We start from the raw sequence: 14,310 nt of genomic DNA on the forward strand, positions 1-14,310 counted from the left end.
TTTCCATACCCAATTTACGCCTGCTATAAACATTTTTCTAGCCATGGTTTTGAGTATCCTTTGCCTGTTGAGCTTCATGGCAATATAATTTCCATTGAGAGTGAAAATTTACCAGTTACCTAAAAATAAAATGTGATTACTATGCCTTCATGCCCACAATATACAACTTCATAACTAGTGATTTCAAGACGGATCAAAGCATCAGCAACTCAAGTGCATTAAGTTCTCAGTTCCAAAAAAAAAAAGTGCATAACGTTCTACAAAATCATTGTTCAAAAAAAAAAAAAAGTTCAATGAAATTAACCCAGATACGCGAATCTCAAATGACGGGCTAAAGATTTCTTTTGGCACTGCTGATTCAACCCGTGGAAATGAGAGTTGTACAAAGCCACAAGAAACAAAAAACTATCTGCGTGAAACCAAGTCATTTAGTTTCACAATTTTTTTTGTGGTTTCACATGAATACAACAACAAGCGGAATCAATAGACAGTAACCTAAAAATTCCACAGGGACCATGATAGCAAAGTACATCCGATTAGTATGTCAGCCTCATAGACTACTGAATGATCTGATGCGAAAGAGCCTCCCCAAGTGTCTAAGGCGGGTGCAACATTTCAGCATCGAAACAGCTTCTAATCACTAAGAATGCCAATGTAAGGGAAGCAACCGCTAAAGCATTATACAGGTTGTGTTTCCGGCTTTAACTTTTGGAGTCGAGAGAATCTATGCTATCCTCAATGAACTTGACATGACAGAGCACTCCACCAGCTTCATCAGCGAAAGTGATTTTCTTTCTCTCCTTGTGGATTGCATTCCCTGAAGCAATCTCACCCTTCTCATTCAACTTCTGCAGTAAATATAAACGGAGATGTAAACAAAGTTTAATAATGCAAGAAACACTATCCCGAGTAAATTAAGCCGTGTTTCTTTCCAAAAGAACAAACACAAGTTTCTTTCATCTTTGAAGAGATGAGAAACAAACCATGAGTTTACAAAAACGGTTGCAATCTCTCGTCATCATGGATAACCACTTTTTAGTTGTTTCTTCAGCTTTTGTTGCCCTGTTGATGGCTGTTTTCACCTGTAGAAGCTTAACAAATTGATTACTAAGCCTCGTATTCTATGAAAACCTATCCAAATTGATGGGATTAGTAAACCTCGTAAAAACAGAAAATATCTTCTATAAAAACCTGTTTCAAGACCACAAATAAGCAAAAGCATTTGAGTTTATCAAGATTCAAGACAGAAGGGGACATCAGTCCAACTACCAAAGTTAATCAAGCATTTGAGTTTATCAAGATTCAAGACAGAAGGGGACATTGATCCAACTACCAAAGTTAATCTCAGTAACACACGAAGTTATGAACTTATGAGTCCAACCAAATGGGACTCTCTCTAAAGTACCAGAAGGGGCCACGTTTATAATATTACCCATGCATTTAGGGAACTTTCTAACCCAAAATTGGCAACAATAACAGTAATCATATAACCCCCAGTCGATGGGGGTATGAGAACTTACTAAATACTAACCCAAACAAAGGCAAATTTACATATAAGGAAAAAGTAACAGCCAATACAATGCTTTAGGCCAAATCGTTAACCGTTGATGAAGTGTAATAGAAATTTAGAGAAGGAAATAAGCTGAAAGATTCAACTCAAACCAGAGAGATGCCTGCATGGACATATTGGCATACCTCATCCGCATCATATTTTGAAGATGCAGTGGGAGATGCTTCAGAATGAGCTTTTTCTTCTACGATGGCCTTCATAAACTTCAACTCCTGAGTAAGCATCGTCGCAAGACCTTCAATATCGTGCATCTGCCGCTGTGAGAATGCAATGGCCCTCTCTGAACAACTTTGGATGGATGTTGCCGCAGTGCTAGCATGAGGAAGGGAACGAGAAAGGTGGGGATTCCTACAAAAGCCCTTAGGTGGAGAACCTTTTCTATCATTCCTTGGTTTCTTAGTCAGCTGCCTGGTGCTAATGGCATCAAAGGTTCTAGTGACCTCACCCAGCCCAACTAGTTTTGCGTCTACTTCCACGACTGTGTCTGGTCCCGCAGAAGTAGGGTCATCCTGAGTGTCTTCCGTGAACTGGAGTTTATCCTTGCATTCTGGTATGTTCACGATATACAAGAAGAATTAGCGAGAATGTCTGACCATTAAGAACTGAAAACAAAAATATTGGTAGCATTAAAGGTTCAAAGACAAGATATATAAAGACAGAACACCAAATTACCAAGATCACAAGAACCATAAAGTAGCTGGTAAATGTTCATCTTCCAATTACTATATATTTATCAAGCTTTTAATAAGATCAATGTTCTAAATGGCGCTTGGCGCTAGTAGGGCGGAGACCCACCTCCAAGCGCCAAGCCGCCTAGGCGCCGCCAAGCAATTCGGCGTTTTTTTTTTTTTTTTTAACAAATCATTATCCAATCAAACTATATTCTATGTATCCATAATACAAGTTCAAAGTTCTACATAACCATAATGCAAAGTTTAATGTACAAACCCAAATAAAATTAAGTAGTAGCAACTAGCAAATAAGTTGAATAAGACAATAAGTAGAAATAAACGAGATCGGAGATCCCTAATGCCAAGTTAAAAGTTCATCTCCTTTCTTTAACTCTTCTCCTCCATACCCTTCCAAAACTTGATCTACATTAGTTTAATACTATACATTTTAGGCCGCCAAAGGCCTCCAAAGACGTTGATGATGCCGCCAAGACCGCCAAAGCCGCCTAGGCAGCCGCCAAACCTCCTTGGGCGCCAAATTGCCGAGACCGCCATGGCCGCCAAGGCCGCCTAGGCGGCCGCCAAACACCGCCAAACCTCCCTGGGCGCCAAATCAAACGCCAAGGGGTATTGGCGTGGCGGCAGGGTATCTCCAAGCGCCTAGGCGGCCTCGGCGGCCGCCATTTAGAACAGAGAATAAGATAAATAAACAGACTCCAAAGCAATGAATGCTGAGGCATACTTTTTTCAGCGCTGCTAGAGGCAGGAAAAAAAATCATTTAACGCAAAAATATAGTTGCAGGGGTGCATCTACATCAATTGCCGAAGTTATATAACAGCGTCATATATATTAATATATTATCACAATGTCGCGTAAAGCATAAAAAAGTTGTAGCATTGTTAGAACACAAAACCATCACTTCAGACAGTCAGTCCTCCTAATAACAATCTAGAATGGATTCCCCCTAGCGCACGAAAGAAAATATTTGCCACAGATCATATAGTCAGTCCTCCTAATAACAATCTAGAATGAATTCCCCCTAGTGCACGAAAGAAAATATTTGCCACAGATCATATATCTAACATGGTCTTGGGTATAATGCATGTGAGTGATACAACAACGCCTCCATCTAAACATTTGGGGTGTGCACTGCAATCAGTTTAATAAGAGAAACCTGCAACTCTAACTCCACACTCTGACTTACTGTAATGGTCTATCCGTCCATCCAACTCCACACCTTTCATAGCTTTACATAGCTTTTCCTGAGAAGTTGGAGAAATGGCCTGAAAAGAGCAAGCACTTAACCATAAAACCTTCGACAGAATAAAACATGATCACCGAAGCAACGCTACATAGAATATTTACTACCTTTCTTGTAGAAAGGAGCCTCTCAGGAGGATGACACTGCTCCAAAGGATAATTGATATTGATCACTGGCAAGGACTTATATGCATCATCGCACTGATGGTCTTTTTCAGGGGAGTTGCTTTCTAAATCAACAGGGGCAGATCTTAGAGGCTGCTTCTCTTCCCTCGTAGGTGAATCAACCTCAAAATCAACTGGACTTTTATGAGGACTCAAACAGTCTCTTGCTGCATCACCGCTGACAGATATTAATGGCGGCTTGTCAGTTGCAACTACATCATCATCCGCAGAAAGCAAAACAATTTCAGGACTCGAACAATGAATAGAACTCCAAGATGTGCAATGATTGCCAAACGAGCTACTTAGAGAATCCATTTCCAGATTAGAAGGCAAGCTTTCATTAATACCATCCTCTAAGTTGCAAGGGTCACATGCACTTTCAGGTTTCATACAACAAAGGTTGCTATCCATTGCCATATCTGGCACTTGGATTCCACAGGCATGACTTGTTTGCCTTGATATCTCATGCACGGAGGAATTACTTTGGACGTAATTAGACGTATCTGAACCATGATCATTCACAAGAAAGTTTGTTTCCAGAGAGCTTTCTTCAAGAAGTGGATGCACAATGTGTCCTTCTTCCTTGTCTTCTGATGTAGGAAAAACCAGCGACCTCTGACAAGGCTTTCTTAGGTTTTCTGCATCCATAGTCTCTTCACCAATTGGAGGATGAAGATAGTTAGGTTCAACATGCTCCAAATGATCAAAACAAACTTCATTAACGGTGCAACTATCAGATTCTTCTTCGGTGAAGGATACTTTTGCCGCTGACTCCAAGTCAGGATTAACATCGCAGATTTCTTGTTCAGCACATAAATGAGATGTATCATCAGAACTACTTGTGATATCACTGCATTCTGTGTATTCTGTTTGTGGATCCTCGACTTTAACACTAAGATGGACAGGTAAACAAGGACTATGTTGCATGGAATCGTCAGCAGTAGAAATTTCATCCGATTTCACTGAAACCTCAGTTTGAGGAGATGAAGAAGAACTCTTTTTTGCACTCTTCTTTTTACCCCTTTGATTCTTTGAAATCTTTGATTTCCAGCTGCTGATAGGTTCTTCAAGATCACATTCATCTTCCTCTGGGTGCAAATCAGTATAATCTTCTTTTGGAGACGAACACAAAGAATGTAAAGCTTTTCTTTTCTTCATTTTGCACTGCTCCTTGAGCTGTTTCAATGTCTGACCATCATCACTGCCTTCTTCGTCATCATCAGAATTGCAATAAGATGTGTCCATGTTACTTCCTCTTTTCTCTGTGTCCCTTTCCATTACAGGCGGATCTGGGCTTTCAGTTTTGACCAGGTTACTATCAAAAACCATATGTGCAAAGCTATCTTCTGGTTTAACTGTTGACAGACTGTCACGTTTTTTGGCATCTTCACTCTCATATATATCCTCCAACTTCTTTAACCTAAGAGCTGGTCTTCCACAAGTATTTACATTAAGGATTTTTTCGACCAAACCAGCCCTAATAGCTTGGATAAAATGCAACTGAGTGCAGCTTCTTAGCTCCATTTTCTACGGCCTACTTTTGTTACTATGCCTTTTTCGTGTCAATAAAGCAGGATCAATAATGCTCAACCAGCGCCAGCAACCAACATCAGTTCTGATACATTGGACAAACTGCACTGCCCCTTCTGACTATAGATAGGAAAACATTAATACACAGGTAGACATATAGTAACCAGAAGAGAAACAGAATATGATGAAGGATTATTCTAAGTTTCTAACCTCTGCCCAAAGGGTGTAGGATTATAAGTAAAATGTGCATTGATATTTGTGAAAGTGTATTAATATCTGTGAAATATGCATTGTTATCCGAACTTGTAAGGAATTATGTGCATATTATCCTCTGCCTAGTGGGCGGGGCGGAGGTTAGCAAAACCGATAAAATAAACATCATTTGAAACCCATGTTTTAAAAAGTTAGCCTTTTGGGGTTATTTTGAGATCTAAGAAAGCACGCACAAGGAAGACCCGAAAGGTGGAATCAAACAAGCTACATTGCAAGAGTAAAACTTCTTAAGCATATAAATACAAGCAATAAGTGAAACAATATGCAAATTAATGGAACCAAACGGTCTATAAAAGAGAGAACACAATCAACTTACTGACTCCCAAGTCACATGTGCACTTAAACAAACTTCATGTGATATCTTCCGAGATATTCAATTGGGCAAATTTATGAGAAAGCTCGGGCAAATCAGTGATAGATAACAAAACATAAAGAAGACATAACTGCTTGCAATAGATATTACTTTAAGATCCAAGAAAGGAGCTTCGCGAACAGCAATCCAAAGCCGAGAACCCGATGGGAAATTGAAAGTGTCAGTTATTCAAATGAACTTTACCAAGATACAAATAAAACACTAACGCAACTCCCATGTTTCGATCTAATCTCCTTCAACAACAACTAATAGGATACCTACGGAGAAAACAACTCGTTACATAGTTCTACAAATCAAAAATATGTTTCTTTGTGCGGTGAACAAATAGAAATTTCTTTTAAGATCCAGGAAAGAAGCTTCGCACAAGGCAATCCAAAGCCAAGAACCCGATGGGACATTCAACGTATCAATAATTCAAATGCACTTCACCAGAATCAAATAAAACCCTAATCGGATGCCTATAGAGAAAAGCCCTCTTTACATAGATCTACAAATCAAGACAATAAATGAGGAGCGAAATATGAGAGAAACGAAGCTCGTGGTGGGCTTACCTGCGGTTGAGGATCTGTTCCGGGATAGAGGTTGTGTGCGAGAGAGAGAGAGAGAGAGAGAGAGAGAGTCGACGGACGTCAGTAGAGGGAGGTATAGAGAGAGAATTGGGAAATTACTAGAATAGTTTAGATCTCGCGCCAAAGGGTTTGGCGGGAAGTACTAGGGTTTCGGATTAGAAAGCGAGGGAAGCCTTCTTTTGTTTTCTTTTTTTTTTTACGGTACAATAATAAGACTCGCATATGACAGACGCGAGTTATGTAAAAAACGACGTCGCCGGTGCTTAGTAAGACTTCTCATCTTCAACCTGCGAAGTCCTATGAAAACAGTATTCGACGAATTGTGTGCTCGTTCCTGTTTATCTCTTTGATCCAAACAATTCATGTTGTAGATCGTGTTGAGAAGATTAACCATGTTTGAGATTATTTGAATCGAGTACTATTTGATATGTAATCGCAGACAATCGGAGTGAATTTGTTTTTGTAAAAATAGGTTTGGCCTCACTGAATTTTTTCTTGAACATGCGAGTTCCCTTGAAACGACTTCGCAGAGAAAGTGCAAGGCGAATCCGTCAAATTGTGATCTCGTCCAGATTTATCTCTGTGATCGAAATGGTTCGTGTTGTACAGCTTGTGGAGGAGATTAATCATGTTGAATATCATATCAATCAAACTCTGATCGCTACATAATCGGAGATGATTTGTGTTAAGTTGTATCTGTAAAAATAGACCTGGTCACACCTTATCAAGCCCGTTTTATTGAAGAGGGAGCATGGACACACGCCATTGAATTCTGCAAAAGCAGTCTGAAAATCCAGCACACGAAAAGCCCAATGGTTGTCGCCAATTCCTTCTCCAATAATGGCCACTCTCTCTCTCTCTCTCTCTCTCTCTCTCTCTCGATGTTTTTGTATGTGCGTGCATCTGGGTTTTGTTGATTTTTTTGTCCTTGTTTGAATATTTGTTTTGCTGAATGATGAATTCAATTATGCTGTTAACATGATGAAAATGGGGAAAAATTTTAGTATTTTGATTCGAACTGCATCGATCAAGAAGTAAGAGAGTGGGATTGATCCGTGAAGTTGGGGAAACACTGTGGATTTATGAAGATGAAATACTCCATTTTGGAAAGGAAGAAGATAGGGAAGTGGGATGTTTTGACACGTGGACTTTCGAAGATTTGAGTCCTCATGAATTAGGGGTGATTTCGGTTCGGTTCATGACGAATTTTTCAAAGACTGATTCAGTTCGGCCCAAATATTTTCAAAACTGATCCCGACTGAAGTTTGGTTTGGTTCGGAGTGGGATTAGTCCAGCAAAGAATTTCAATCCGTCCAAAATATAAAAATTTCATTTAATTTAAAGTGTATATATGTAAAAAATATATTTATCTAAATATTTTATATTTTTTAATGTAATATATATATATATATATAAATATATAAAATATATAGTCGGTTCGATTTGTTCAGTCCGCCGAATCAAACCGAACCGACTATATATAAAATTATAGGAAATCTAGACTGAACCAATTTCGGTTCGATCCGGTCCGAGAAAAATCCAATGAACATGCAATTACATGAATCATTGCTTCTAAGTTCAAATCCAATGAACATGCAATTACATGAATCAGCCATCAAAAAAAAAAAAAAAAAAGTGATAATCACTCTTCCATTTAGATTAGCTCATAAAAGACCACATCTTCATACCTCAATGATGGATACCAATAGCAGTACTCTGGATACTGCCTCCTAACCAAAAAACTGGACATTAAGGGACAGTTTGATGGAAAAATTCAAGGGACAATGTGACGCCACACAACCGGACAGTATCTCCCAGCTTCATAACGTTTCCCTTTCTAATACATTTGGCAACACACATAGAATAGCGCATATATCCGCCTCGGCTACCCGTACGGGGTGGGGGACAAGCGGATACCCATCTCCTACATGTTCCTCGAATTTTTTTTAAAATTATTCCCCTATGCTACCTAATTTTCGAAACAAATTTTCAGATTGACAACCCATTTGAGATGGAGAACAAAACGGGTAGGATAGGGTCGGAGCATAAAGGTAACTGCACAAGGAAACAACTCATAGAAGGAAACATTCTAATGAGTCATGACAATGCCCAAGGGTTCCAAATTTAGGGAACAAATCCTATCGGGTTAAAAAAATAGACCAAACCATAGGTGGGCTTTTCTTGACTCATTTAAATGATCGAAATCGTTCATTTTTTAAACTCGTCAATAGTAACAATTATATTAATTCATGTCAATAAGAGACCTTTTAGACCTCGTTCCGCTTAACTTTTAGTATTTTCGTCCTTATTCAAATATTTTTTTTTTGCGTTGGTTAATTTTGCACAAAATTTTTGTAAATTATTGATTTGTCTTGACGAGAGAAATCGCAAAAGTGAAAAAATTGACTTTTACCCAAATATTTTGGTAATAAGTCACTTTTTAGCCCAAAAAAAAAGGTCAAAAAGTTGTGTGTATTTTTTTTTTGAAAAGTGGTTATTTTTCATACCATTTGGGTAAAAGTAGAAATTTTACATCTTTTTGATTCCTATCATCAAATTCAATCTATACTCAATAGTTAACAAAAGTTTGGCTCAAATCTAAAAAATGCGAAAAAAATTTAAATAAAGACAAAACAAACTTATTTATCTAAAAGTTGAGTGAAACACGACCTTAATAGGATAATCTTAAAACACATTTCTTCTGAGATAACAAGGTTAATTTTGCGGATTAAAAAAATAAACTAGGTTAATTTAAAATCATATATGATACTGTCGGTAATTGACAAAAATTGAAAACCACAAGGTCACCAGTCAAGACTCCCAGGCCGGCAGTTGGCGCCTGCCTATCAGGGGAGGGGGAAGGGGAAAATCTACGTTTATTTTGAAATTCAAACCCGTGAAAATCTACGTTTATTTTCTTCTCCCGTTCGCGAATTGCCGGCTTCCCAAGATGATGAAGGCCTCGTTGAAGAGCAGGTATGACACGGACAAGAGCACCGCCGGGGCCGCCGCTACCGTCGCCTTCAACGCCGGCAACGTCAAGCTCCGGGCATCCATGACCGACGCCACCTTCGTCAACGGCCCCAGCTTGAACGGCTTAGCTCTAGCCGTTGAGAAACCCGGGTTCTTCATCATCGATTACGACGTCCCCAAGAAGGTACCCCCAGTTAGGGCACGCAACTACTTCTACTCAGCTAGGGTTGTGTCAATTTTTTTTTGTTTTTTTAGGTTATTGATTTGTGTTGACGAGAGAAATTAGGAAGTTTTAAAAATATGAACCGGAATTGAAAAAGTTCAGCGAAGACAAAAACAATCGAAAGAATTTGTGAGTTTTGAATTATTTCTGTCGAACTTTTTTAAGGTTTTGATCGCAATTTTACATTTTATATTAGTCTTGTTGAGATAAATTAATAATTTCCAAAAATTAACGCAAAACTTGGAAAGGCTTAATTTTTTTGGAGATTATTGAGAATTAAGAAAATTATAATTAATATGACCCAAAACATTGAAAAAGTTCAAGAAACACAAAAGTAATCCGAACGGATTTGTCTGTTTTGAATTATTTTTGTCAAACTTTTTTAAGGTTTTGATCGTAATTTTTTTTCATTTTATATCATTCCCGTCGAGAAAGACCAATAATCCCAAAAAAAAAATTGACGCAAAACTATGGAAGGCGTAAAATTTTCGAATAAAGACAACAAAATAATTCAGAAAGATTATTAAGCCACTCATGGTATGTATAAACAATGTTGGTGTTTTTTTTTTTTTGGTGAATCAGGATTTCAGGTTTCAGTTTATGAACTCGATTAAGGTTGCAGAGAAACCGTTGAACTTGACTTACATCCACAGTAGGAACGATAACCGGACGATACTGGACGGGAATCTGGCCTTCGATCCAGCAAACAAGGTGTCGGTGAATCACATGATCGGGTCGGGAAATTGCAAGTTGAAGTACACTTATGTGAACCAAGGGGTGACCACGTACGAGCCGAGCTATGATTTTAAGAAGAACTCGTGGGATTTCGCAGTGTCAAGGAGGGTTTATGGTGATGATGTGTTTAGGGCTTCGTATCAGACGTCGAGCAAGGCGATGGGGCTCGAGTGGTCGAGGAATTCGAAGATGAACGGGCGATTCAAGGTATAGAGTTACTGTTTTATCATTTATGTGGTTGTTAATTGGTTGCATCGGTAGTTGAGCTTTTTTACTTCGTTTACATTGAGCTGTAGGGCTTGGATGGGTTACACTGTAAGTAGACTGAAATGACATAGCAACCTAAACCTGCAAATTTGTTTAGGTCAACATTATTTGTTTAGGTCAACATTATTTGTTTAGCTAGATATCATGTTAAACTTACTGGAAAATTTGACAAACTTCATTCAAGAATTGAGAGGGAACCTGACTTGCATTTGAGATTTCACCGCTTAATTTAACCAAGTTGCATATAGCATCAATCCGGAAAGTAAGTTTGCCAGTGTTGATTTATGAGGAACCACTGTTTTGTGGTATACATTAGATCTGTCAAGGACTCAAGATGGAGTAATGCTCGTGTGAAATACAAAGAATACGGAGTTATGCATTACTTCCACGAGGAAGGAGAATAGGAGATATATGGTTAGCAGTTGACGAGCTCAAAGTGTAAGGTCTTTCACAGTTGGCTGAATTGGTGATTAGATGAGGTGGATGGAATGGGAGGGGATTGCCTGTTTGAGGTTAATAAGTTAAAGTCTTTTCACTATTGGCTGAATTGGTGATTAGATGAGGTAGATGGAATGGGAGGGGATTGCCTGTTCGAGGTTAACAAGTTAAAGATTGTACTTAAGTGGTAATTATGACTAACATTAATTTGCTACTTGTTTGGCTGATGAATTTCTGTCGTAGTTTCAAGATATTATTAACAAGGTGAACTGACCATTGGACTAACTTTGCACCCACATGATACGTGGTGTTACTTGTATCTATGTATGTTTTTCATTTCCATATTCTATTATCTTTATAAGTAAGTTTGACTATTAAGGAAGCCCCTGATTTGGGATGGTAAGCTTACTAGGTGCTTGGCTATAGGTACCTGTTGGGTCCAGAGTGCCCCCATGAATTTGGTTACACAATGTTACTCCCTACAATCGCTCTAAAAACAGAATTGCGGGTGCAATGACGAAGACCATAAAAGACTTAATTGAAACCCCTCCTACCACCAATTGGTTTTAGGAGAAATGATGAAAAAGCGGTCCGACAAGTGGTATCGGAGCCAGAAATCATGGGTTCGAGTCGCGGGAGTGTCATTGTAAGGGAAGGATTGTTGGGCCGAAGTGCCCCCATGAATTTAGTTATACAATGTCACTCCCTGCGACCGCCCTAAAAACAGACTTGCGGGTGCGATGTCGAATGTCATAAAAGACTTAATTGAAACCCTTCCTACCGCCAATTGGTTTTAGCCTTTAGGAGAGATGATGAGAAAGCTGTCCGATAGTACCTTCTTGAAATCATTTCAGATTGCTTTCTTGTAGAAATTGCAAGAGCTCGTGTGAATTTTTGTAGCGATCACTTGGTCATCTGCTCAAAATTGTAATAGCTCGCAACACTTTTAAGGAATGATAAATGAGTACTATTGTTCATTCAGAAGGCTCAAACAGTAAGGATACAGTAATAATAAATTTTATTAAAATGCATAGAATGTCTTGATTAATGTTTCAATAGTCCTCGCTAAGAAAAAAAGAAGAAGTTTCAATTGTCCTCAAAGAGAAAAAGAAGCTAAAAGATAAAGAACATGTTATTAGGTTGGTAGTAATGCTGCATTGGGTTCCTTGTTCGTCTGACGCTTTAGCAACTCATTTGCAATCTCGTAGTAGTGTTCGCTCCTTGAGCAGCTGTAATATTATTGGAATTAGGCATCCTATTTGGAACGGAGCATATTATTTGAAGCGTGAGAGGACCCGGAGGATGTTTTTTTTGTTTGACATAATAGTTTCTGCAATTACCACATTCACTTGGAAATTATCATCTGTTTGAAGAATGATAATAGTGAGAGAAATTAGGTCTCTTGTAGTAAATTAGGAAAGCTGTATATCTTTCTGTTCAATAATTAGTTTGTTTAGATCAATTTCTCATCTTCCTCCGTATGAATAAGTTCTCGTAAGTCGTATGATGACCATTTCTTGAATACAGCAGCATTGGCCACTTTGGAGTATTTTACATATCCGTCGTTCGCTCTTTTACTGGGATTTTGCCCCATAGCCAATTCATATGGCATCATGCATAATTTGTATTTTGAAGCATTTTTTTCTTGGGAGGGTGCGCACAATTCTTGCTTCTTTCTAAATTGTGCTCAAGTGGAGACTAGTGTTTCTTTGGTTGGTTTGTAGTTTATCATTACGATACATTTATTCATTAGGAATCACAGGTCAGCAGCACTTGGTGGACGTGTTTAGGTATTGGCAGCTGACCGCGGATTACTTCCCACTGTAGTTAAAGTCCAACATATTCTTCAATTAAGGGCACGCTTGTTTCACCCTTTGCTTATTGCTTGAATATAAGCAATAAGATCATTTGGCTGGCATACTCCTTGGCTAGTAAGCAAGTGCAGCCATACACTTCGCCATATTTTATATCAAGCTTGTTGCTTATTTATAAGAAATGACACCAAGAATCAAGGAACCGACAGGGTTAAACTTTACTTTGTGGTTGCATAATAAATGTAGTTTGCGCTTTATAACAAATGGGTGGCCAAGAAATGCGGAGATGTTGTCTGCATGATTAGTGATTGTATCGAATCTGACTTTGGCTTTCTATTTCTCCCAGATTGCTGCGTCCCTCAATTTAGGAGAGGAGCTAAAACTGCCGAAGTTAACTGCCGAGACAACTTGGGACTTCGAAATGTGATTTTGTTGTTTTCATTTGCCTGTTGTGTCGATTTGGACAACCATTCTTGTTGGCTGGGTGTAATTGGGCTCTGAAACCCCGGTGAAAAAACGTTAAAAGCTTTATTGTTATTTTGTGCTGAATCCTATATGCTACAATCAGCTACATAAGCATTTTTCGTCCAACGTCTTTTCTCATTTTGACCTTTTAACTTTTGTTTTGCTGCAAAACTTGGTGTGAATGTGATTCCATCTGCTCTTTTATTAGTTGAAAGGGGCTGGCGCCTGATGCTGCACCACATTCCACCATATCTGCCAGTGTGAAATTACAAACGTAGATAACAATATCTATCTGTTGATGCCCCCAACCTTGTTTGGGAAACCAAGTGAGATATATATGTGTGTGTGAACAGATCCCGTTAGAAATTGGGCGGATTTAGACGGCGGGCGCATTATTTTTGGGGTTTTGAATTGTATCATGCTTTTGAGTTGTGATGTTGATTAGAGCTAATATTATCTTTTAATGCGGTGGATGAAATATAGAGGGTATAAATCTTTGTTAATGGTATAGAGAACATTTGTCTCACCCATGCCAAGTGGGCATAATAAGTAAGCAAATACCTTCTTGTCCTTCACGAGATCACATGCTTCAATCCCATAGAAACCAACCATTTCAAATTTTTCTTGTTGATTTTCATTGATAATGGGCACTAACCACAGTAAGGCATAACAAAAAATCAAATCTAGCGCCACAAAATTAACATTGTGAAAATAGCCAGCACAGGCTAAAAAAGACAATTTGGTTCACTATAATTGCGATGAAGATGTAAGACAAATTTTGTTGAATTTCCTATCCACTTGATCACGACAAGAGATTAATTCGTTATGAGACAAGGGTATTCAGTAATTTTCCAAATGTAAGAGGACAATTTGTAATTTTTAGAAACCTCGGGGTGATTTTGGTAATTTTCCCTTATGTTGTTGGTACAAGAAATATCCCTCATATGGTGCATGATATTTTCCCACCAGCTAACCAAACCATC

At 38.5% G+C, this 14,310-nt stretch overlaps 2 protein-coding genes across 3 annotated transcripts; one reads left to right on the forward strand and one right to left on the reverse strand.

Annotated features, from left to right (window-relative positions):
• Window positions 1-191: 191 nt before the first annotated feature.
• Window positions 192-6,089, reverse strand: LOC131331053 (uncharacterized). Of its 2 annotated transcripts, none has more exons than XM_058364868.1 (5): window positions 3,611-6,089; window positions 3,447-3,525; window positions 1,696-2,117; window positions 984-1,082; window positions 192-848 (listed from the first exon to the last, which is right to left on the reverse strand). In XM_058364868.1, exons 1-5 carry the CDS (start codon window positions 5,189-5,191, stop codon window positions 702-704), a joined length of 2,328 nt encoding a protein of 775 aa, XP_058220851.1. In that variant the 5' UTR covers window positions 5,192-6,089; the 3' UTR covers window positions 192-701. The 2 variants fall into 2 exon arrangements, with proteins under 2 accessions (XP_058220851.1, XP_058220850.1); XM_058364867.1 differs by having other exon boundaries at window positions 984-1,091.
• Window positions 6,090-9,093: 3,004 nt separating this feature from the next.
• On the forward strand, window positions 9,094-13,453 carry LOC131331055 (outer envelope pore protein 24, chloroplastic-like). Its single transcript, XM_058364869.1, has 3 exons — window positions 9,094-9,569; window positions 10,191-10,550; window positions 13,209-13,453. The coding sequence occupies exons 1-3, from the start codon at window positions 9,363-9,365 to the stop codon at window positions 13,287-13,289; spliced, it is 648 nt and encodes a 215-aa protein (XP_058220852.1). The 5' UTR covers window positions 9,094-9,362; the 3' UTR covers window positions 13,290-13,453.
• Window positions 13,454-14,310: the final 857 nt, after the last annotated feature.

This window comes from Rhododendron vialii, chromosome 6a, assembly GCF_030253575.1.
Source record: "Rhododendron vialii isolate Sample 1 chromosome 6a, ASM3025357v1".
NCBI lineage: Eukaryota > Viridiplantae > Streptophyta > Magnoliopsida > Ericales > Ericaceae > Rhododendron > Rhododendron vialii.